Genomic DNA, 24,865 nt, shown 5'->3' with positions numbered 1-24,865 from the left:
GAGCCAGGCACTGTGCTCCTGAGGTGGGTTGATGGGTTGGGTTGGTTCTCTTTGACCTCCAGAAAAGTTTGTACTTGTCTGTTGATTTGGCTTCAGCAAAGTAAAGAGGATAAAGTTAAGATCCATTTAGATCTCATCAGGGCTTCTCTTACAAACCCCAAGGACAGCTCAGGATATCTCATTTGTTCCTCCCTCAAAGGAGAGAGATGCTCTCAGCTTCCTCTACGCCCAGCTAGCAGTCAACCTCTTTTTTTCAGCCCATCTCGAGCTCACATGGTTCTGGTGTAGGTATAACACAGCAGAAGATGTTTTCCTAGGTCACAGTGACCTGCACATGCTGGATTAAGTTGCAGGTGCCCTGCACTTGCTGTAGGATTTTAGCTGCTCCTACCTTCCTGATGCCTCATGTGAATCTGTTGAGGAAATGGCCTTGGTGAATGAGTAATGTGGCTCTGCAGCTGGTAGAGTGTAATTAGTTTCTCAGATTAGTAATAAACCAAAAGTCTAATCTTGGGTTGTCTTGGTCTTCTGGATTCAGACCTGCCCAAAGCAGAGCTGTGTGTGGATGACTGGACGTCAGGGCAAACCCTGGGCACCCAGCCTCGGTGCGTCAACAGATTTCACCCCGCTCGCTTCTTTTAAGTGTTTGTGGCGAAGGTCTCCAGGTGAGGACTAACGTGCCTCACTTCATAATTAATGCTGGCATTTGGTTTATTTCATTTAATCATGCATAACTCACATGCAATTAAAAACATACTTTCCCTTCAGCAAAGTAGGAATCTCTGGAATAAACCAGCCAGGTGGGAACTATTTGGAAAATGCAGCAAAACCCGAAACTTGGTGTAATGGGAGGGTTTTTCAGGCAGGGCTATTTTTATGCTGACAGCAACGTCATCGCTGTATAAAAGTCCGTTGTAAAGAGTTTGCTGCAGGTGTGGATGTAAAGAGTGAAAGGTGTGAAGGCTTCAAGCGAGAGCATTTGTGTTTGCAGCCAGGACAGGCTGAGCGGGTTGTGTCAGGCAAAGCAATCTCGGGAGCGGCTGGAAATTCCAGTGGATAAAGTTAATAGCAGTTCCAATGGATGTGGAAATGGAAATAAAATAGCACCCTATAACATTGCAGCTGCTTTCCCCGGCGTGGCCCCAGCCTTGCTGTAACTGCCTTTGTAAAGCTGAGAGTCTCTCTTATCTTAAAAATCCGTGTTTTTTTCTGAGCGTAGCAGTAGGGGTGGGTTGGGTTCCTGACAACTGTAGAGGTCTCAGAGCTGTCCTGTGTCAATTAGCAGCTTCTTGGTAATACGGCCTTAGGAAAAAAAAAAAAGGGGGTAATGGGGGGAGAAGTGAAAATAAATACATCTGACTTCTAATTGCCTTGGTACAGCAGAGCCTTGGGTGTTGGAATATTTTAACACCTGCCCAGCTCAACAGTTGCTTATTGTTCCTGGGTTTTACGGCAGAGCCCGAAATGTCAGCGTGCAGCTGTGGGCAGGCAGGGTTTGCACGAGGGGTTGGGACAAGCCAGCAGGAAACTTGAGAGGTGCCAGGAGATATTTCTGGGCTTGCTGAGAAAAGTTGAGGATCATTCAGTGTGAAAGCATTTGCAGGTGAAGTGAGCGGTGCTTCAATGCCAAATTTAAGAGCTGTTCTGTGCTGAAAAGTTTGCTGCGTGAGCTGTGCATTCGCTCTCCCGTAGGCTGGAGACTGGAGTGGCAAAGGCAGTGCCAGAGCCTCCCTGCTCTCCCGTCCCCTTTTTGCTGGGGAGGAGGAAGAGGATGAGCCAGATTCTGTTTCTGTGTGTCAGCAGCAAAGCTGCTGCCCGAATCCCAGCGCCGGCACCTGTGCCAAACCCACAGCAGCAGAGTTTGGCCTGCACATGCTTTGTGCCTGCTGTTGATGCTTAAATTAAAAAAAAAGAAAAAAAAACCTTTATCTTGCTTCCCTGGAGAGAGGTTGAGTTGGCCACACTGCTGCAGGGGAGGGCAGAGACCTTTGCTTGAGGTGGTGCCCCCTGAGAAGGTGGCTTTCACCGGGCTTCCTCCTCTCTCTGGATGCGATCCAGAGCCGTTACAGCCACTGGAAAGACTCCCGCTGGCTTCAGAGGGCTCGGGGTCCTTCCCTTTTTGTCATCCTCTCAGAGATATTTAATTAGCTAGGTAAAAATTAACGCCGGCAGTTGCAGTTTGTCGGTGGGGCCAAATGATGCACAAGACCCCCTGTCTTTTATGCTTGCTCTTGACAAAACACATCCCCTCCCCTCCTCCTGTTTGAGTAGCTTCAAAGGCTGTTTAGTTTGTCGGCGTTTGGTAACTGGGGAGGATACTTCACCACGCAGCTCAGGAGAACTTGAAGAATCTTGTTTAAGGAGAAAAGAAAAAATGCCGTGGTTTTTTTCTTCCAAGCTTTGAATCTCCTGTGCTTCATTTTATTTTTATTTCTTTAAAAGACACTTCTGCCTGAAGTGTTAAAAACACACCCTTGGAGCTGCTGCTGCAAAGCTGATCCTTGGGCATAGTAAAAGGTTTAATGTATTTTTGCAGGATCCCTTTACAATTCCCACAGGAGAATCCTGCTAGGAAAAATAAAGCTACAGAAGAGTTTTACATTTGTTTAAAAAAAGCAAAACCAAGCCCAATTTCCAGGTATTACCAACTGCATCATATTTAAAAGGTGAAAAGATATCTGAGCCCGATGTGACTCGTTGGTGCAGTTGCTATCACTGGATAATGTGCCTTTACAGCTTGCCAGGTCTGCGTCAGAGATGTGCAACTACATGTGGCCGGTTTCTTTCCTCCCCCATCCTGGAAAAATAAATCCCTACTGTCTAGCCATGGAGGAGTATGCATTTTTTCCCAGCTATAATCCTTGGTATTCCTACCTAAGGTGCTAAATATAAACAGTGGCGCAGGTATCTTTGACTAAATAAGCCAAACGTGGCAGAAGGGAGCTCCACCTGGACTTAAGGGCCACAGGGGGATTTATGGATTTATGGGCCAGTTTTGGGATGTTCTGAGCTTTGGCTTTTTCTGGTCAGCCTGACCCATGTGGCATGAGAGCAAAGGCTCCAACCTGCAGCCTCATTTGCATTGCCCTGGTGTAGGGACAGCCATGCACCCCGTGTGGTGGGACAGGAGATGGCAGTGGGGCTTTCCAGGTGATGTGGTGGTGCTGAGGAGGGGGACAGCAGGGCAGCCTGTTGGGCTTGGGACGGTGGTGATCCTGCACCCCACGTCCTGCTTCCCGGGTGATGCCTGGTTCTGCCTGTGTGCAGTGAGCACTCCAGGAGATGCACCATGCCCAGTGACTGAGGTATGGAGCTGTGCCTCTTGGGTCTGCAAAGACCTGAGATGTTGGAGTCCAGGGCCACTTGCCCTCCCTTCATGCATCCTTCTGGGAAATGGGCAGAAGTTGAGCCCTCTCTCCTCCTCAAGTGGCTTGCAAGGGAGAGCAGAGGTGGCTTGTTTTCTAAAGGCTCCTTTCTCTTTGTCCCCAGATCTCAGGAGCTGCACCTGAGAACCGAGGCGCATTCTTATCTCTCTGACCTGGCGAAGCCGTCGGACTTGGAGTTCATTGAAACCAAGAGACCACGTCTGGATCTGCTGCAGGACCCCCTGATGCGGCACTCGCCTCTCCTGAACCAGAGCCAGCAGGGAGGGACAGAGGACCTCTCAAAGGTAAGGGGCCAACAGCCCGGATGCTAGCTGGGTATGGGGTCTGTGTTTTGTGATCCCCTTGGCTTGTTTAGAGCTACCTTTGAGGCTCTGAGCTGCCACTGAAATCAGTGTAGATGGTGGTTCCTGATATATCAAGCAGTGCTTGGTGGTGTGTTGGATGATATTCACTGAGATGGGGTGACCACTTTGGAGAAACAGAGGCATATCATCTTTCCCCATAACTGTTATGGTTATGGGCTTGCATTTACTGGGCTATTAGAGGCACCAGAACAATTTGGAAGCTTCTGTAGGCTGAATTAGGGATGGTCATGTCTGGCTTTTCTGGATACTGTGCCCTGATTTGATTTTTTTTTTTTTTACTTGACCTTTCTCATTTATCACATCTCTTTATTTAATATCGGTGTCTGAAGGGTTTGAATTGGTTGCCGGTGGTTCTTTAATACAATCTTCCCCAAGAAAGCCTCCCTTGTCTTGGTCTCATTTAACAAAGCAAATTATTTACTTGCAATTGTTCCCTCTGCACATGTAATAAATGTTGCAAAGAAAAATCTCTTGCTTGTGTGCCTGTTTGGATTTACTTTCATGCTCTGTTGGGGTAAATTGTATTTGATTTTACTGTGAGCTTGGACATATTCCTGATTAGCAGGAAAGTCTTGCTGGGTAAACATGCTGGGGGCAGCTGGCTTGTGCCGCCAGTACAAGCTCCAGCGCTGTGAGCACTGAGGGTTAATGCAGCTGCAGTCTGAGCTTTGGAGATGTCTGAGTCCTCAGTGAAATGAGAAGTAAGTCAGCATCCTTACCTGGGACCACAGGATGGTTTGCTGTATTGCTGTGGGGGCTGACTGAAATAACACATGGGCAAGAAAGCACTTGCGTGGGAGTGCTGGGATATTCAGACACCTCTTATCCGTACAGTACTGGTGGGCCTTACGTGAGATCCCTCTGACCTTTCTTGAGTGAGGAGGACATTTAACTTTGGGGTAATTCAGATGCCGAGGGAGGCCTGGCTTGATCTCGTGGAGGAGGGGGCTGCAGGGACTGCCGATTGCAAAAGGTGAGCTGATGGTGGAAGGGATGGAGCAGCTCTTTTTTAAGAGCTATATTTGAACTCGGAGACCATGAGAAATGCACGAGGCACATCAGCTTGCTCTCCTTTAGCTCCTGATAGTGTGCTGCCTTGGAAAAGGTGCCTCCGAGATGCTGTGGCTCTTCTGTGTCCCATCTTTGCTGCTCCCTCTGAGATGTATCTTAACAAGCTGATGCTGTGACCAGCCAGAGGTCTGCTCTCTGTGCCACTGGGATGCATTGTGGTGGCTCTGAACCATAGAGTATGCTTGTGGGTTGCGTGGATGGTGGGGAAAATAAACTGTTGGCCATGAAACAAGAAATATCCCCCTCCAAAGACATGAGGAAACCAGGATGGCTTTTCTGTCTGCACATTATTTCCATCAGCAGTTCTGTTCTGCTTCTCACCAGAAAGCCACGTATTGTCTCAGCTATTTGCTTCTAATAGGCAAAGCTGCTCTTGAGGCATTAGTTGGTGAGTTCAGGGGCTGCATTTGCTTCTTGGTCTGTGACACATTTCCAGGAACTACATGCATTTTATGGGGCTTAAAACATTTGTTAATGAAAAAGAGAGAGAGACAGAAAGCTGTGAGATACAATTCAGCAAGATAAGATTATGCTTTTAGTGGAGCCATTTGTAATTTCAGAGTCTGGAAGGAAGAAAAAAAATGTGGTGCCCCTGACTGGCAAGAGCCTAAGTAGAGCTGGGATTAGTTGCTCAAAACTAGTGGGGGCTGTTTCCAGAATGGGTTTGATGGAGCTCACTGCCAGACTAGGATGATCTCAGTGCTGTTTAAGTGGCTGGGAGCAGAAGGCAAGTCTGGGGTGCAGGAAGGTATATCTGCCTTTGCAGCTTGGGAAATTAGATTCATAGCAGTCTTTTGGCTTTGTTCTTGAGCAGTCATCCTCAGACTAGTCTATAAACTGCTTATGGACATTAAGGTCATGGTAAATCTCCTGTAGCTGACCTGTGTGCATTGCCCTGAGCCTCAGTGTGTTAGAGGAGCTGTTCTGCATATGATGGTCCAGAGGAAATGTCAAGAGCTGAGACTAGTCTTTGGCCACAAGCTCTGGACACTTGTATATCTGGGCTACTCACACATGTAAAACTATTTCTTGCATCCATGCTAAGCCAGCAACGGTTGCGTTTGGCACTGGGCTCTGGTGGTGTAAATCACCATCTAGAACAGCTGATAAAGACCTTCCTGAGAGGCTGTGTGCTGAGCCCCTTGACTGCCATCAGCTCCTCTGCCTGGCTGATGTGACCTCCTAAAACAACATGTCCTGGCAGCTAATGCCCGCTCTGCTCCATCCCTGTGGACGCTGGCCCGCCCTTCAGTTCTAGCAGCACCATGTTTTTCCTGCTTGCTCGGTATGTCTTCCATTCTCAGGGGTTATTCTGAAAGCTTCCTGCCTTCCCGCAAGCGCTCTGCTAGGTGGGTGCAGGGCCAGAGGTGTCTGTGCACCTGCGAGCTGCGCGTGGACCGGAGCGGGTGGCACGCATGTAGCGGCAGGAGCTGTGTCCCAGAGTGGTGGCACATGCGTAGCAGCAGGACATTTGTCCCAGTGACCAGAGCTGGAGAGAGAAATTTGCTATTCCATCTGTGCTGCTGACTCGGTGCCTGACAAAGTCATTCGATACTTAATCTAGGGCAGCTTTGCAAGCCGGGCGAGCTCTTTGGATGAGATGCACCATGTGAGCTGGTCATTGTTTAGACAGAGTATCCTAGGAGTTGTTCACTTACCCCTAACCCCATTCCATGTTGTTGTAGTCACTGTGTGGGGAGGAGCTCAATTTACTCACAACAGCACTAGGATTGCTTTTCATGGTGGTTTTGCAGATGGAGCTAATTTCTGTGCAGCAAAGAGCTTCACCAAACCCTCAATAAAAAAGGTAATGGTTTGGTTACATGCTCTGGGTGGCAGCCCGACTGTCCCAAGGGACGTAACTAGTGCAGCAGCAGTGGATGTTGCTTTCAGGCAGTGGGTACCTGTTGGTCTCTGGTTTCAGAGCAGTGGTGGAGCTGAGGTGCAGAATCGGGTCTGGTGGCGTGTGAGTTTAGCGTGTCCTTGATAACTACCGGTTGCATCAGGTTTACCAACCTTCAGCCCAGGGGCGAGAAGTTAGCACCATTTGTGCACGTTTCCAAGGTCTTTGTTTTGGGCCATAATCTGTGCTGTGAGCACAGATGAAATAATTGACGTGCCAAATCTTGGTAACGGGTTCCAGAGTTCTTCCAATTACCACCACCAGAAGAGAAGTGGATGTCTTAGGTCTTTATCCCTCCTCCCCCAAACCCTGGGGTGAGCTGGGCCCCTTTACCCTGTTCAGGATCCCTGCAGCCTTGCTCCAAGAGAGGCTTGGTTTGTAAGGAGAAGGTAATGTCTTCTATTAGCTCAGCACGTTATAGCTGGAGAAAACAGACATGCTTTTGGGCAGCATGCCTTTCAAATGCAGCAGCTTTACAGCTAAATCTCAGATGGTCTAGTAAAAGATATTACCGTTCTTTATGAACCTTGTATTGCTCATATCCTTGAACGCTGGTGTTTCTTTTCAAGCCGGGGAAGAAAAGGTTGTTTTCTTGCCTGCTTTCCCCTGTTTGAGCATATTTTTCCCTGCAAGAGGGGTTGCTGTCACATTGCTGCAGTGCACGTAGTCCTGTATTCCTGCTGCTGGATGGAGCCAGGAGGGTTCTGGCAAGCTCAGTCTGCTGGTGGAAAAATGAAATCTCCCTGTGCCCTCTGTGCCAGCATGGGCTGACGCTGCCTCTGAGAAGGTGCTTCCTTGAGGTGGCTGAGAATAACCAGGCAAAACTAAAGCAGGACTGTTTTTTCAATCACTGCAAGCCTGGATGTGAGGTTTGCTGGAAGAGCTGCTGTGATGCAGATTTGCTGGGTGTGCTCTTGGCAGAGATGCAGGAGCTGGTTCCCAGGACCCTCGGTGGTTTCTGCTTTCTTTCTGATAGAGAAAGTCACGGACCTCCATCGTGTAACAGCAGATAGGAGTAAAACAGAGGGCTCCAGAGCAGGCCAGTGCGGTATCTGCACGATCCCCGGTCTCTGCACATACGTGCACAGCTGGTGCTGTGTGCAGTCCTGCCCCGCAGGGACGATGAGCATGGTGCGTCTGGTCGAGCAGCGCCTGCTCTCTTCTCTCAGGAGCTGGAGGTTAGTCCTGCCTCTCCCATCTCTTCTTATTCCCATTATGCTTCCACTTGTTCTTCTTCCCATTTCTGAGACTGCTTTTCCACCACGTACGTGGTTTGCTGCTCCTTCCTATAGGATGTGAGTCAGTTGTGATGTGCATTTAGTCCCCTTGCAAGGGCTGGCTGGCTGCACATACACGTAGCTTATTGCTCCAGCAGGAATACGCTTAGGGGGAGCCATGTAGTCCCACAGGTACGGGGCTGGGTGGAGGCTTAGGAAACCTGAACCTTGCTGCCATCTGCCCTGGTAAGTCTCTTCCCCTTTCTGTATCTCAGATTTCCCCATCTGTACAAGGGACAATGCCACTTCCCTCTTTTGTAAAATAATTAACAACTATTGATGGAAAAAAAAAAAAGCTATTAAGGACTTGGACCCTGCTTTACGTTGTTGAAGGATTTGAATTTATTCCCTTTCTGCATGAGTGTTTATGTTGTGCTACAGACTGAAAAATGGAATAAGAAAAGGGAAGGGGGGAGTCTTGGAAGAGAGCACCAAGGCCAGGAAATATGTATGGCAAAGCAGAAATTAGGGCAAAGGGTATTTTGCTTTGATGCATGTTAATGTAGCTTTAAAAGCAATTAATTGAAAAAGGAGGAATTAACACATTTAAAATGCCTTTTTAATGATGCATTGAAGCCAGCAGCATACATGCCAAATTTCACACTGACTGCCTGTTCCAGAGCCCAATTTACAATAAACTCCTGGAAAACAGGCTGTGGGATGGAAAGGCTCTTGGCTAGCCTGCTAACCCCTGCCCTGGCCACAGGCTGGCAGAGCACCGAGGACAACCGAAAGGCCTTTCGGGAGCCCTGCTTCCTCCTCGCCGTGCTGGCCAGTGCCTTGGCAGCGCTGTTCCCTGGTAGCCGCTCCAACCCTTGCCGAACGTGCCGGGGAAGAGGAGCGGGAGCCTGGGGTCTCCCACAGCAGGGGTTGCCCCAGCATATGGGGATGGATGCTTGGGGGGCAGCGCTGCAGGTCCCAGCATGGATATCTGGGCTGGCTTGGCTGGTAAATCACCAGTGGCGTTTCTGCTCTGTGGCTTTGTTATGGGAACATTGATCTGTTGCTGGGATTAACCTCTCAGAGTTTCCAGTGGGTTGGTCTCGCAGTTATTAATGAAACTGGCTGGAACTTGTGTTGACCTTGGCAGAGGCCCCAGTTGGCTTGGAGGTAACTGGCAAAAGCATAATCTCTAATTGAGTAATCCAGTGCTGGGGGAAGGGAGCGGAGGGGGTGGAAACGCAGCAGCGCTTTGAACTGGGAGAGCTGCGGCGCTCCGACGGGATGCGTAGGAGTGGAGCACTCAAAAGGGCGCTGAGCACGGTGGCCGCTGAGGGAATTAGTAAGGAAAAGCGAGGCGGCATCTTGGTTCCTGCACCCCGGGCTCCCTCTTGTAGAAACCAGCCCTGAATTCCAGCGCCTCCCTGTGATTTATTGCCACGGAACAATAGCGCAGAGGGGCTGGAGAACGGAACGAAGCTGTGAGTGTCGGCCATCCCTGGGCGCATGTCCTCCCGTAGCCTCTGAGTCTGTGGTGTGGATCATGCTGGGCTCTTCCTTCCCTGCTGGAGGTTGTTTTTTCACTTGGGAAAAAGAGCTCTGGGCTCGTTACTGGGGCTTTTGATGAACATCTGCAAGCAGGGACCTAGTGACAGCACAGGGCAGTCCTCCTTGGCCATGCACCTCTGCCACAGGGGAAGGGGTGGTTTCTTTCGGCCAGCTGTGGCTGTGCCCAGGTCTGGTGGGGAGGGGGTAGCTGCCAGGGAGCCCTGTTGGACCCCTGGGCAGAGGGACCCTGCAGAACGGCGGTAGCACCAATGGAGAGGGGACACACTGATGCTGCCAGCACCCTGCCACTAGCTCCAGATTATCTGAAACCCAAGCAAGATGCAGAGCTCTGTGCTGTTGTGTGGCTTGATCAGCCCTGTGAAAGGTGAAATGCCTCAAACAACTTGCCACAAGGAGAATAATTCATGCCCGAAGGACTGCCGGGTGCTCAATGCAAAGCCGCGCATTCCGTGTGGCCTCCCAGCTGCTTCTGGAGGAGTGGACTTCTATGGAAGTGGCTCTAGCCTCACATCTGAGCAATGAAATGAAACAATTTTAGTAGGTGCAAACATACCTACGTCTTTCCTGCTTTTGTCCTCCTTTCCCTGCAGAGAACAGCATTTCTTATTAACTGTCCTTGCAGCCTCCTTGGCCGGGAGGCAGGCTGGGCTCTCCCGGTGGTCCGAAGGCTAGTGGTGCAGTGCTGTGCCCATCAGGAGCAAGTGCCGTGGGGTTGTAGAGTTCAGCAGCTGCAGGAAGATCCTCCTGCGACGTGTTCAACATCCACCCATCTGCCGTGCGGTTGCTCACGCTGTTGACTTGTGCTTGATAAAAATCTGATTGCAAAAATGATTCGGTGGGGTGGGGGAGGGAGGGGGGGGAGAACTTTGCGTTAGGGCAACAATGATTCAAAGCTATTTCTGGGAAGATGAGGGAAATGTTGGCATTCTCTGTCATTCCAAACATATTTAAAAGCTGAAATATTTGCATTGTTCATGTTGTCACAGCGCAAACACTTCTGGCTGGATGTCTCCTTTCCCCCGCTTTCCTCCCTAGTCTGAAGATCATTTCCAAATAGCGGGAGGACGCGTGTGAGCGTGTCGACGTCTGCTCACCTGTGTGAGAACAAACACACGTTCGGGAGTGTGGGTCTGCCTTGTGCAAGCAGTCTGGCACTCATGGCGTGCCTGGGAGCTCATTGCATTGCCCTCTGGAAGGTGGCCGTGCCAGGATGGCTGCGAGGGCTTGTCAGCAGCCTGTGGCACGCACCAGCTCGCGACAGGGAGCCGAGGGAACCAACAGCTGGAGCGTTGTATCTGGAATGGGATACTTTGTCCCATGGACAGTCTCATGCTGGTTTCATTCAGAAACCAAATGCTGTTAGGTGTTGCCTGGTCCTTGCAAGACATTCGACTCCTCCAGCTGGCCCTGGGGCAGGGGGTAAAGGGAAGGAGCACATTGATTGACAAGACAACTGATTTTATCCAATTTTTCAGCTGAAGTCCCTATGGCCGAAGAACTAAACTATGGCCCAAGAGACTCGGGCATGGCAGGGAAAAAGCCCTCGTGGGCTGGGGAAACACTGCAGAGGCAGGATGTGAAAACTGAGCTTGACCTTCCCTGAGCTGCCTCCAGCCCGGCTTTGCCCTGCCCCAGCTGCTCCAGCCTGCGGCAGTCCCTGGGCCATGGAGAGAGGGACCGAGGCTCAGCATGGCTGGAAAACTGACGGATGAACAGACGGTGCCTCAAGCCCAGGTTGTTGTTTTGCACTTCTTTGGCTCGTTTGTGGTGATCGACATCCAAAACAACCTTTTAAACTGTTTTTCAAGCTGTAGCGGCAGCAAAGGGTGGCGTGCTAAGGCTGGCTGCTTCTCGGGAGCCTGCTTCATCATTTACATAATTGGACTTCTCCGTTCCATTCAGTCAATATTACAAGGCTCGCGCAGTGCGACATCTCACCTGATCTGCTTGAGGGAAAGAAAGTCCCTTGACTTTGTGTGCCTCACCCCTGTAATTGGAAGAAATATTGCTGTTTTCTCCTGCTTGCGACAGGGCAGCGTTGTGAGCTGGGTATGCTGTGTGGATTCATGGAGCTTTTCCTTCTCCATCTTTGAAGCGTTTGTAGATGTTATGTGTATCTATTTTTTTCTTTAATAGCAGGAATTCTTAAGTGCCCTGTTCTGTGCTGGAAATACAGGAGAGCAAAGCTAGTTTGCTACTTAACTGTCGGTCCTCAGCTGGGACTTAGGTGGTTGTGGCAGGAACTGGCACCGGACTCCTGTGCATTGCTTCAAAGCACAGGGATGGTGCAGGGTGAGGAGGGCTCTGCCAGCCGCCGCTGCTGTCCACCTGTGGTCAATCTGGCTTCGCACATTCGTGGTAAAAAAGAAACTCCCACTTGGAATAAATTTCCAGGGAAGAATTCAGTCCTGGTACCAAGAGTGATATCCTAGCTGTTTTCTTCTCCCCCTGCAGTTTCGGCCTGATCTGGATTTCTTCTCTGCCCCATATCTTCTGGGAGGGGGTGTGGGTGCTGCCAGGCATGGAGCACTGCTCCAGCTCCCACTGGATCCAGGCGCGCTCCAGGATGGCGTATGGGATTGTTCCCACTTCCATGTGGTCTGGCCAGTTAGTGCAGGTGGTTGTTACCGATTCGCAAGCACGGATGTCGCCTTGCAGATGAACTCTGCCTCCCTCCTTGCTCGGCATCCTTGCACACCCCTCCTCACCACAGGTCTTCCTGGGGAGGGTGAGGGATTTGCTTGGGAGCAGCTCGAGCGTCTCTCCATGAATGTACAGCACCAAGCACACTTCTGGTGCTGTACTTTTCCATCATTATGAAATGCAGCCCATCCACTGTTCTGACTCACATAACGAAAGCCAGGGAGTTGTGACACCGATCAGATTAATTTTGCGCGCTGTGTTTTGAGGAGGAGGGTATTTCATGCTAAATCCTTCCTTCCCAGCGCTGGGTGGAAAGCTGCGGAGGAGATGCAATAGCAATCGATGGTGTTTGTCTGCTGCTGCTGGAGGGGATGGAGTGGGGGAGTGATTTCAGAGACGGATTTGGCAGAGAGGAGTTGCTGCTCTTTGTGCCTGTGGTGATGGAGCTGTAATAACATATTGAACATGGCAACAGCCCTTGCTAAAGCTCTGTGACTTCACGTCCGTGCTTCGTGGAGCCTCCTCTCTTAACAACACCCTCAGCATCGATAACAAGAGAGAGGCTGTTGAGTGCCAGAGAGCCTAGTTATAATCGCTCGCTGAAAACCTCTGTTCTTTTTGGACCTAAACCTGCTTTTTAAACATAAAACTCTTTGGCTGTGTTTTAGGCAGAGAACATTCAGAGGGTTTTCTGGCTTGCTCCGCCACGAAATGCTCTGCAGCTTCGTGCTGCATGGCGGGGGGGCCAAGGGGCGATGGACACTGGTGTGCGTCAGGAATGCTGGCTGCATGCTCGGCAAGCAGAGAGGGGTTGTTTTAGGACAAGCTGACAGGCCCTTGGCTTGTTCTGCTGCTCTCGAAAAATGTAATTCTAATTCTTGGCACCTTTTTCCAGGAGGATAAGGAGTGAGAGCCCAGTGGAGGCTGTTCCCTCTGCCCTTGGAAATGGGCTTTTACCCAACGGCAGAGCTGGCTCAGGGCAGGAGTGATGTTCTCTGTCCTACCCCCAGTTTGGTGAATCGAAGGCAGAAATTAGTGGGGGAGAAGCAGCGCAGGATGAACTGACCTGAACCCATCTCCTTTGCGGTCCTGACCTAGATCTAGGTTCTCTTTGGTCATCTTAGCACTTTGTCCGAGCATCTTCTGCATATGCCAGTGTTCGTCCTCTGCTTGCCTTCATCCCAGCAGGAACTAATGACCCCTTTAATCCTGCACCCTGGTACCTTTGGCTGCGAGATGCAGGGGAAGAGTGCAGCAATACCCAGCAGCAGAGGAGGAGGTAGGCAGCAGATGTGGGGTTGCCTAGCACGTGGTGCATCCACCGCATCCCAAGGGTTTCTCTGCACTTTATCACCTCCTCTGCCTGCACGGTAACACTTCCTAGGCTTGCCTTTGAATTACCTGCTCTGATCGCTGCCCTGAAAAGGGAAATGGCTGATTTCTCTCCTCCTTGTGCTGTTCCCCGAGGAGCAGCAGTGAGCGTTTCTGCCTTCTGATCTTTGCGTTGGATGCTGTTGTTCCCATGGCTGCTTAAGAAAGAGCTATTGCCTAGTGCAAATCAAGCTGTCCCACATGGTTATGCGACCAAACCAAGCAAAGCTTTTATTTCAGGCTGTTTTTCAGGTCTGTGTTGTTTTATCTTGCGCCAGCCACCACAGGTATGACGTAGAGCAGATTGCCCCCAGCAGCTAATGTTTCTGCCTCAGCAGCAGGCAGAGTGGCAGATGTAAACACAGGAACATTATGGTCTTTCAGACATTAAAAGCTACTAAAGAATAGGCAGGTATGTGTATATAAATATCTAGTGTACATTATATTAATGGCTTTCAGTATATTTGGAGAGGGATTTGTAAATTTATGCATCCATGAATGTTTCATGTGTGTATACTTTTTTCACAGGTTTTTAAGTAATTGAACAGCCTACTTTTTTTTATGTGTATACACACCCACAAAAATATATACACTGCCTCATATACTTGTAAGCTGAGTTTTTTTTTTCATAGGCTTCTTCTAGCTGTGCAGTTCAGTGATCCTGCCTTCAGCAGCCACATGGAGTAAGGCTTAGAGTCTCAAGCAAAGCTAAATATTGATTTGAGTCAATCTGGGTGCACTTGGAGACATCACTAGTGTTCATGAATACAGCATAATCGCTGATTGGAGTGGGGAAATTTCATCACAAAGGCCCCAAAAGGGAGGTTTATTATTGCTTTCTTCCAAATGCCTGAATTTTATTAGCTTCAGTCATTCTTGGCAGGGCAGTGGAATGGGATTTTATAGTTAGCAAAGGAAAAGTAAACACAGTAATCATTTCACAGCCCTGTGCCTGCCAAACCAAGATGGAAATTCCAGCCTTGGTGGGAAGCTGCTGCTTTGCTAACAGATAATAACAAATTCACTGCGGGTTTATTCCTGCTATGGGAGCTGAGATGTTTGGGGTTTTTTTCTGTAACATCCTGGCCTGGAGAGATGGGGGTGCTTCGTGCTTTTATGCAGGAACAGCCTGGGCAGAGGTTTGTGGTTTGAGCGAGTCCCACAGCCATTTGCAATTGGAAATGGTGCTTCTGCCTTGAGCCTTCGGGAGCTGCTTTATCCTGTGCTTTTGCTGGTATTTGGACTTTCCTTGGTCAGTCTTGCTCTGATTGCAGAGCTGAGTGATGCTCGAGCGTCACGTGTGAGACACCACGATGGCCCCTACACCCTGAGACCGTCTTCCCCTGCTGAACTGGGGGGGGAAAAACATTATGGCAAAAAAATTTCTCCAAGTAAACCCAAAACTCTCACGAAAGGTTTGTTTTGCATATTTTTCTGGGATAGTCAAGGCGGAGGGCTGGGCTGACAGCTTGTGTCTAGACCAGCACCCGCCTGCTTTTCCTGCTGGTGCGGGATGTTGTTTCCTCCCACCTTCCTGCCCTGCCGGCCGTGGGGATGGCGGTGGGAATGGCTGGCACTGCTGCCTCCCTGCCTGCTGCCCCTGGGGCTCAGGATGCGGCCTCCTGACGGAAAAGCAGGCGGAGCAGCGAAGGAAATGGCTACTCAAACAAGCAGCAAATGCCGAGGCACCCCCTTCCACGTGTCTGCACAATTATTAGAACAATAAACCATTGAATGCAGCCCGGCGGCTGGCTCTGATTGATGGTGCAGCTGATGGTTGCTTTGTACCACCCGTGCTTCCCTGTCAGCACGTATCCTGCACGCGGCGGCGTGCCTTGCTCGGTGCTGACACCCACTTCTTGCAATGAATGCACGGAGATGCCTGCAAGCAGCTGGGGCTGTGCCCCGTATCCCCGCCTGCATCCCAGGGCGTTGTCGTAGCACCGCTGCTCGTGGGGTGCTCGGGGTAGCAGCTGGTGCATGTGTTTTGTATGTCCAGGGGAGCTGCCAGGCTGCTGGTGGATGCCTCGGGCAGTGGAGGGGGCTGGCAAAGGCGTTGTCCTCGCCATGTGCCATGCACGCCTTGGGGGTGGCATTTTGCGGGGTTCAGGGCCAGCGCCTGCTTAAAGGGGAGATGCTAAAAAGAAGGGGAGTTAAACAGGCTTCGGTAGTGTGTCAGGGACAGATGAGGCCACTAAAAGCTTCGTTAAAAGCCAAGACAAGCTGTTTCAAGGGAAGGGCTTCCCCTGCCCCCACCCCCCCCAAAGTCTGTTCTTTACAGTGGGTAAAAATTTTTCAAAAGCCTGTAAGCATCTGTGAGCCTTGCTTCATTCTCAAACAAGTTTTCCAGTGCAGCCACCTCAAAATGGAAGTCGGATCGCTTGGATTCCTGATGAAAAGGTGGCGCGGTGTGGTTTTTTCTTTTTTGCCTCAGCCAGTGAAATTCACAAGTCAGATTCACCAGTGACCCCTCTCTGCTTCCAGGCCCCCTCAGCTCAGATCTCATCTGCATGTGTACTGAGGTGTTCTGATACAAGTGAAGAGACTTCACTGATAAAAATGAACTTTTGGGATCTTACTAGATTTTGGGGGCAGGGGAAGTCTTTGGAAGATTGCCATTAAGTCTGGTTTTCTTGCAGTCTTAAGATTTCTGGTTTTTACAGATGAGAGGTATTTGATGTCCCGCTTTATATACCTGAGAACACGGCTAGAATGGACCTATACCTTAAGTGATCCTAAAGACATTAGAGCAATGAAGTGGTGGCATGCAGTTGGGGAGGGGAGCTTGGTGGATTGCTGTAGGAGCAGTAACTTCTGTTTTTCGAGCTGACAGTTGGAAGAGGAGCTGCTGGGAGTGAGGAGGATTTTGGTGCTGGGACCCGTCAGGCCATGCCTGAGGTGCTGGGAGTCCCCAGGGAGTTGCTGGTGATCCTGGCTTGGTGCAGTGGCCCTTGCATGTAACAGGAGGTTCGGGCAGGTCCCACAACGAGCCTCTGCCACCGCTCAAACCACCTTAGGTCTTGCTTGCATTGCACTTCTCCATCAGTCAAGCTCCTTCTCAGTAGGCAGCTCAACCTCCAGGATTTGGGGAAGAATAATTTGGGTGATGGTTGTGCAGGGAGAACAGAGGGAAGGAGCGCAAGGAGCCTTTAGGTATATCTTACTTGCGGTGGTGGTTAAATAGAGCTGTCTTCTTTCATTCCCTTCCATCTTCTCTAAATCTGATGCCTCTTCAAGCCGACTTCCCGATGTTAATACCCTGTGCTGGTCCTGATTAACTCCCTGACAAATCCCCTCTCGACAGGGCCGCCCGGGTGCTGCCCTGAATGGACCCCCGGTTGGATTTGCATGGCTGAGGAGTCCCTACTCGCTCCTCTGCCTCCTTCCTCCTCCCTGGCAATAGGAGGAAATTTAAATGTTTCTGAAGAGCAACATTTCCATTTCAAAAGCTGTTCGCTCAAGTGTGTCTGGAGTGCGATTTCTCTCCCCCCACTCCTCTCTGAATGGGAGCTTTAGAAGTCTCATTTCCTCTGCTTGATATCACCAGGCTGAGAAGGGCTTTTGTCTTTTCATTTCCCCTCAATTTTTTATTTTTAAATAAGTGAGGTTTTTTAGAAGCTGCTGTGGTGGGTTTTCCCTCCCCCGTGTTTGTCCACGTGCTGGAGGATGCACCTGGTGTCACCCAGTGAATGAGCTGCAGCTTCCTGGGGTGCAGTGCAGGACCTGCTCCCGGCTGGGGGGCTTGGCCGGGCAGGGGGCTCCCGCTGCCCTTCCCTGCCTCAGCAGGCACCGACCTAGGAGCACCCTTTCTAGCACCCTGCTAAGGCTTCTGCAAGCAGAGGAGGAGGTTTGCTGGGCACATCCTTCCTGAGGAGCAATGCGCTGCTCTTCCCAGCCATCCCGAGCAGGGGCTTACGTGTCCTGGTGTCCGTGGACAGCAGTGGGTGTGGGTGGTGCTGAGCCTGGCTCAGGATCTGGCCCAGTGTTTGCAACACAGGATGCTGCAGTATCTTTAATCATGCTGACTTGCGGCCTGCTTGCTTTTTGGCTGCTGTAGCTATGCCAGTTGGGGTAAAATTGTTTGTTTTTTAATAATATGATGCTTAGTGGTGGGCAGATGCAAGTGGGGGCAGTTGCCTGGCTCCCACGTCTGTGGGACTAATGCGTACTGATGCAGGCAGTGTCACACTTGTGTGATGGAATTTGTGCTGGTCACTTGAGTATTGTACTAGTATACAGGAAGGGAATTTCTTCTGCACAGGCCTTTTTCACAAAAGGCAAACTCCAGCTTGCTTTTAGTGTGGCATCTAGGGCTTGAGGGCTTTCAACCTTCTTGAGGGCCAGCTGGGATTTGGTAGGGACTGTTCCAGCATCCTCAGGTCAGAGGGAACACGCCTGCTGGGATTAATGTGGACCTTAACTGCTACATCTCCACCCGGTTGGTGTGCTGGGAAGACTCGGACCTTGCTTTACTGCATGTGGCAGTTGAAAAAGGATGGGTGGTGTTGCGAAAAATAAATTAACAAAAACTAAATGGTGGGAGGCTAAAACTTTCAAAGGTAGGGAGTAAGTGTTGTGTTCCCCTGAGGTTTGTTTGGGTGACAGGGTGCTTCCCGGGCTGCTGGAGGAGGTTTGGGGATTGTGCACCAACTGCCTGCATCCCCAGGCAGGGGACCCTCCTACCTGAAGAAATTCCTGTAGCAGCAGGGGTGGGGAGAAATGGAAAAGTGGAGGATGACAGTAATGTGGGGAAACATCACCATGTCCTGCATTTCCACGGAGGTCCGTGGCAATTAGTCAGAGGTTCCTGTGAAAGCTGCCCAAAGTCAGCTGGTTCCAGGGAAGGCGAGGGTGGTTTGAACCCCATCAACCAGCTGCTTTGCAGGGGGAGCGGTGGCCAGCTCTGCGATGAGCTCCCCCATTACCTTTAAAAGCTGGTTCTGCAAAGCTGGGAGGTGCTAACCCTGCCGCCCTGGCTGAGCGCCAAATTGGGCAATTAAAAATTTGTCTCCCTGCCTTCGTGCTTAATGTATTCGGAGGCGTTTTTCACAGTTTGCTCCTTTAAAAGAGACATCAAACAAGTGCTCGCCTCTCGTATTTTGTTCGCATGCCTCCCGAGCGCTTGGGTGAGCTCAGGGCAGCCCCCTCCCTTTGGCCTCTATAAACCCTAGGGATGTTTTAGTCACTTGGGTCGTGGTTTTGAATATCCTGGTGCAGGATTTTGACGTGCTCTTAAGCCAATGGGTTATGTGCCTGGTGCCTTTTTCATGCAACCTTTGCCTCCCCAGCGCTGTAATTTCGTGGTGGTTTTCTATTGATGTAAGCCAGCGCTGTTCCCCGAAGAAGCGGTTTTGTTCCTCAAACCAAGGCACTGATGCTTTCCTCCTGGCTCCGGCCATGGGGTGAGCCGGGTGCCGGCTGCGGCTGCGGGCAGGACATGCCTGGCAGACCCTGCCACCATCATCCTGTGCCTGGGCTCTGCAAGGGCTGGCAGAGGGGAGGCTGTGAAGGGGCTCCTGTGCCTGCTTGTCTTCCAGGGTAGCAGAAGCCCTGCTTGTTTCAACAGATGGGTTTGGGTTTGCAAAGGGGCGATAGGGATTTGGGGCTGAGGGGCGATAATGTTCTCAGCAGCACATCGTTGGGTGCAATGTCAGTGCAGGTGACATGGTGCTCTGGGTGGCTGCTGGCTGGACAAATTAATAAAAGAACACTAAAGTTGCAAAGAGAGGAGTAGAAGAGCTTGCTGCTCCACAGGTTTCCCTGACAACCTTAATTTGTCCTCCCCCTTATTTGCTGAAAGCATCAGGACACTGTCTTTGCTTTATACAACCCTCCCAGGACAGCCTCCATCTCGTGCCCAGCAGGTCACTGGCTGTTCTCCTTCATCCTTACCATTTAGTGGGTGGTCTCAGGCTCTACCTGCTGTCCAAACCATGGCTCCTTCAGCTTCATGGCTCTTCTAGGGCACTTGTTGCTGTTGGCCTGGAGCATTCCACGCGTGCCAGTAAGGTCCTTCCAGCTCAGCCCTTTCCTTTCCTTTGCAGGAGTATGGGCAGAGCACGGTACCTCACCTGGAGCTCCCCAGACCCCACTCCACTCGCTTGCTTGGTTCAAAGCAATTTCCCCTGGGCAAGCACCAAAATGAAATTTAGTGTGGTGTTTTTTTTTTTTTTTGCCTCGGACACTTTTTCAGAGTTAACAAAAGGCAAACCACTGGCACAGAGCACTCTTGCCAGATGTATCAACTGTGCCAAAGATGCTCAAAGAAAAGGTTCCCAGAATCTTTCTGAATGTTGCAGAAAGGCATATTTTCCTGTAAACTTTTTCTTGGAAGCAGCAGAGTTGTTTTGGCTGAAATTTACTATTTAGGGAAAAAAAGAAGGCCTAAAAATGCCTTTAGCAAATATTCAGTATGGAAAATTTCAGTCCAGACAGTTATGTTTTAACAAACTTAGAGTCAACTGAAAATCCAGCAGTGAAGAATAGGCAATGTTGGGCAATTCTTACTGAGAGGTGGAGCGATTAGCTCCTCTTTGTAATGAGTAGATGGGTAGGTGAGAATTCATCGCTCCTGCGAAGTCAGTAGGGAACGTGTGTGTTCAATGCAATTATTATCCACTAATGGGGAAACGCAAGAAGGTAATGAAAGGCACAACATCCATTTGTCGGTATAATGCCTTAGGCTTCAGTGGGAGTTTGCCTGAGTAAGGTTTTCCAGATTCGACCCGTTATTCTAGGCTGCCTCTGAGTCCGTAAGCCACATTTGCTGCCGATTCTGTAATATCCTGCGATCTTGAGGTCCAGAGGCAGCATCTGTTAAGGATAACATTGTGGAATGGCTTTTTTGAGCACGAGCAAGTTTTGCAAGACCAGATACTAGGCTTTGGTTAGTGCATTTAACTGTAACACTCGCTGGTGAGGTTTTACCACCCTCGTAAATCTGCTGGTGGGGGTGGGGAGGGAGGGTCAGCATTTGGTACTGGTTTTGCAATTAAATTGCTTCAAGCTGTTGAAACATTGGGGAAGTTTTCTGACCTACTTTCGTGCAAGCTTAGAAATTGTTGGGATGTTTTCTGCCCTGGCTGTGTGGAATTCAGCTGGATTACAGGGGAAAGGAATTTCATAGGCCTTCTCATAAAGTCACAGATTTATTTAAAAAACAAAAAACAACCCCAAAACAAAATAAACAAAACCCAAACCAGTTTTTTCTTCAGACAGCTCCTTGGTCTCTAGCTTCGTGAATTCCCCTGGGAGCACGTGCTGGACTGCATCCAGTGAAAGCGATCCCTGTTTTGCTTGTCCCCACTGCCTGCACGTGCCATGTAGCACAGGGATGGAGGAAGGAGGTGGGTGATGCCTTGGTCTCACGTGTGGCATCCCTGGTGCACGCTGATGAGCTGTGCATGGGAATGCCCCTTCCGCTCATGGCTGGTGAACAGTACCATAGGTCCTCCTTGGAACCACGCTGTGTACCCCAACATGCACATCCCCATCCTGCTTTGGCAGCTTCAGCAGCCCTTTGAGAGGCTGCGGGGATGCAGCCTAGCCAAGAGGCAGCAGTATTTAAGAATTAAAACCCCGTTTGAAGGGTTGGGCTGCTGAAAGAGCCATTAGCGCAGCAGATGGTCACGAACAAAAGAATTGCAATAACTCGATGTACTTTTCACTGCTCAGGCTCTCTGACTTCATACTTGCACGTCTCCCTGGGGGAACAAGACGTTAGTTTTCAGCCCCCCCCCCGTCAGTGCTGTCATGTTGGGGCTGCTGATACGCCAGAACATGTTGGACACTTCCAATTAAAAAAAAAAAAAAGCCTTTGGTCTGCCTTTGGCCCAATTAAGACTTTTATATGCTTGGTTTTTTGCCTTAAAAATTGATGGTTGGAGGTGTGAGGTGTTGGCTCTCCTGCTTGGTTTTCGTCCCGGGGTGTGTGGGAAAGCCCTGGGGCCCTGTGTCTGGTGGGGTGTGCGACACTGCTCACCGCGGGTTCCTGGACGGGGAGGCCAAGCTGCTGTCCCTGCCGTGTAGCGCAGCCTCACGCGGACAAGGGTTGGGAGCGTTACTAGTTGGTGGAGTTCTGCGGTGTTCACGGGCTCCGTGCTGCCGCAAGAGGCTCGGGTGATGGAGGCATCCCTGCAGGCAGGCCACCCTGCCTGTTTCTGTCTTATCACAAGCCCACCTTTTGTTCATGTTGGGTTTTTTTTAGGGGGGAATTAGTTTGAACACAATTTGAGCAGCCCCAGCCTATCCTGCTTGTTTTGGCAATCTTCTCCTGCCTGCGAGGACGTGAGATGTGTGAGTGGGCAGGAATTGGAGATAACGCCTCTTAATCCCTCCCGGTGCTGCAGCAGAAAACTCTGCTGCCGGCCCATAATTAGAAAGTGAACAGACTGTGGAAGAGGTGATGTCGGCATCCCTGGATCTCTGTCCTGGGCTTGAGGGAACATTGCTAATGATTTGGTTTAGAAAGGCAGAGAGAGACCAGGACTCGCTGAAGATGATATATAGGGCAAACACTGTGGTGCCACGCTAAAGATCCTGAGGGTCCTCCCAGACAAGCGGCTCTGTTTGCTTGGTACGTGCTCATGCTGTGCAGGCACTGGCTGGGTGTGTGGAGGCTTTGAAGCTCCACCACTATGGTCTTGAAGAGGCAGCTGGTGCGGTCAGGGGATCAGAAAGGTCAAAATGCATTTTGCAGTGAGAGTTAGGTACAGATGGAGCAGAGCTACCGCTCTGCTGGCTCATGAGGGTGGGAAGCAGCTGAGAAAAATCACCCTTTGCAGAGGTTGAGCTGCACTCGGCTGTAGGTGCTGGGCTGACATGTGGCACAGATGCCCTTCTCCATCCCACCCGTTCCTGTGAGCTCCCTGGGAGCATTGCAAAGTGGGCCAGTAATGAAAAATAAGGAGGAGTTGATGGTCTGGTGCAGGTTCCAGCATGTCCTGGGACCAGGATTGGGGTTCCCTGCCTTTTCTCTTGTGGACCCAGATGCCAACGTTTCTGAAGGCAGGAATGTCAGATCTACCCAGCGGCTTACTTGTTCTTCAGGGCATTGATGGGCAGTTGGCTTATCCTTTTCCTTTCCCCTCTTTCTCCCATGTCTTTTAAGCTATGGCCTAATAGCATGTAGCAGGCTTGCTCTGTTAATGTTATTTATGTTAGGAATAAAAGTGTGTAGAAGAAACCCACCCCCAAAGCCTGGCCTTGCTCTTTGGTAGACACCTTGGTGATAATTATTTTCTTCAGTGCCAGCAACCCCTCTTGCTGTGGGAAGGTTTATGCAGCCTCTGCCCCCTGCTCGCCCACCCTTGTTATCATACAAATCACATAATAATAACAGGGATAAACAGGAACTACAGTAGCTGTTAGCCGTGTATAAAAACAAATCACATGGAAACAGTATAATTACTGAGAAAATATCAACTTGAGTAATGCAGTAATTGTTTTCTTCCCTCCAGCAGATTTATTCTAGCTCTCCCAGCTCATGCTGGTTTCGAAGTCTGTGACTTCACGTTAATAAGAAGAATTTCACGTTTCACACTGCACTTGTTCAGAGCCTGGGATTGGTGCTATCTGAAGTGGAGGAATATATTTTGAGCAGCTTCTTGAGAGAGCTAGGAAACAGAGCAGTAGTTAAAATATCTCTATCCATTAGAGTCCACCCCAGGCTCTGAGTGGACTCTGGTCTTTCCAAACCTCTTTTCAACCCATTTTTGTGATTTAGAAGAAGGGCCTCTTCATGCTTTGCGTAAATCCGGGAGCTCTGCTTTCTGGACTTCACCATTGCGTGGGCCAGATTTTTTTTTTCCCCTTCAGTTTTGGTTTTTCCTTCCTCTTGCTGCTTGTTATTTATTTAAAGAGGTGCTTAGTGCTTTTGAAATGACAGTGACCAGGTATTTGAGGTCCAGGGACATTGCCTCTCTCTATTGCTATAATCATCTCCTAATACCAGATGATGATGGTTTTTGTGCTGTGACTTGCAGCTGTTCCCCTTACTCAGCGTTGCTGCTATTTTACTTCAGATCCTGCAAGATAAGATGATGAAAATGTATCAGAAACTAGGTTTCCAAAGGGTTTTGCGCCAAGCAGAAGTTTAAAGATGCCCTGTCTTGCATATTGGCAAATGTGAGATGGTATCTTTTGTTTCGTGTACGCAGAGAGAACTCTCTTTCCTGCATTCTTGGCAGGTAGCTTTCTTTCCTTTAGAAAAACCTACCCACCTACAAGCCACTGTCATTTCCCCTTCCCGTGCCTTAATCTGAATGAGATTTCATGAACACCTCATGTATCTTTCACTTTTTGTGGTTGTCCTGCTCCTCTTGGCTTGGAAAAAAACCCCAAACCACCAAAAAAAAACCCAACACTCCTCCCCACTAGTTGTGGAGAACACAAAGCCTTCCCACTGCAGCAGACTGACCAGTTTTGGTGTCTAATGCTGGGGAAGTCAGGCAAGACAGGAACTGCTCTTCGGGATTTTCCAGAAATCTTTGATGTCCTGCTAGTTTCCCTTCTGAACGGATGCTGGAAACAACCAGCTTAGCTTTCCATGGCCTCTGTGCTGGATGAGCCCCACGCAGGAGAGCAAGGAAGGGGTTTCAGGTTGCTCCTTTGCTTTCTGTCCCTTGATGGCAGCAGCGGGAAGGGCATTGATGCCTCCAGGCTGCACCCAGCAGTGGTTCCTCCCTCACTAGCTTCGTGTCTCCTTCAGCTAGAACAGTGTTTAGCAGGGGAGAGGCCGAGGAAGGTGCTGGTGAAGACTCTGGCCTGGGACATGGCCACTTTGTTAGGAAACATGCTCTTTTGCCTCCTCTTGTTCCAGCTTTGCTGTGGATGATGTTGCCCATCCCTCACGGAGGGGAGTAGGGCAGATCTTATATCAGCACAGCCCCACCAGGCAGGGACTGTCTTCAAAGCCACGTCCCCTGCGTCTGTGCCGGATTGTGGGTACAGCCTCCACAGGAGGGACCTCACCGTACTTCATCCCCACCAGCAGCAGGGTGGAGGCCACCCTGCATGGTTCTGCTTCCCCATAAACAGATGCTCTTTAGGTGCTGAGCAGTGACAAGGTGGCATCTGCACACTTGCTGTGTTTGACGTGAGCCACAACACAGGCGGCGAACAAGCCAGGGCCGTCATCCATGTGCCTTGCTAGTCGGAGGAGCACACAGGAGTCCATGCCATCAGTGCCACTGAGGTCCATCGTGCCACCCTTGTCCCTGCAGGAGGATCGGCCGGGGAAGAGGGTCCGTGGGTAGCCCTGGCTGCTCGCCGGTGGCTGTGAGTCAGCACGGAGGGGAGGATGCTCAGCACCAGTTGGTGCAGAGCTATGTTGGCTTTGTG

At 50.3% G+C, this 24,865-nt stretch overlaps 1 protein-coding gene across 15 annotated transcripts in view; it reads left to right on the top strand.

Annotated features, from left to right (window-relative positions):
* NCOR2 (nuclear receptor corepressor 2) overlaps positions 1-24,865 on the top strand; it is a 256,899-nt gene that overhangs the window by 97,455 nt on the left and 134,579 nt on the right. For all 15 annotated transcript variants that reach the window (XM_075110457.1, XM_075110456.1, XM_075110450.1 and 12 more), the window contains exon 4: positions 3,490-3,670. In XM_075110457.1, the coding sequence (XP_074966558.1) occupies positions 3,490-3,670 (181 nt within the window). The remainder of the gene's footprint in view (positions 1-3,489; positions 3,671-24,865) is intronic.

The sequence above is a fragment of the Phalacrocorax aristotelis genome, chromosome 15 (genome assembly GCF_949628215.1).
Source record: "Phalacrocorax aristotelis chromosome 15, bGulAri2.1, whole genome shotgun sequence".
Classification (NCBI taxonomy): Eukaryota; Metazoa; Chordata; class Aves; order Suliformes; family Phalacrocoracidae; genus Phalacrocorax; species Phalacrocorax aristotelis.
Note: the sequence above shows the minus strand (reverse complement) of the source record. Positions and strands in the feature narration are given on the sequence as shown.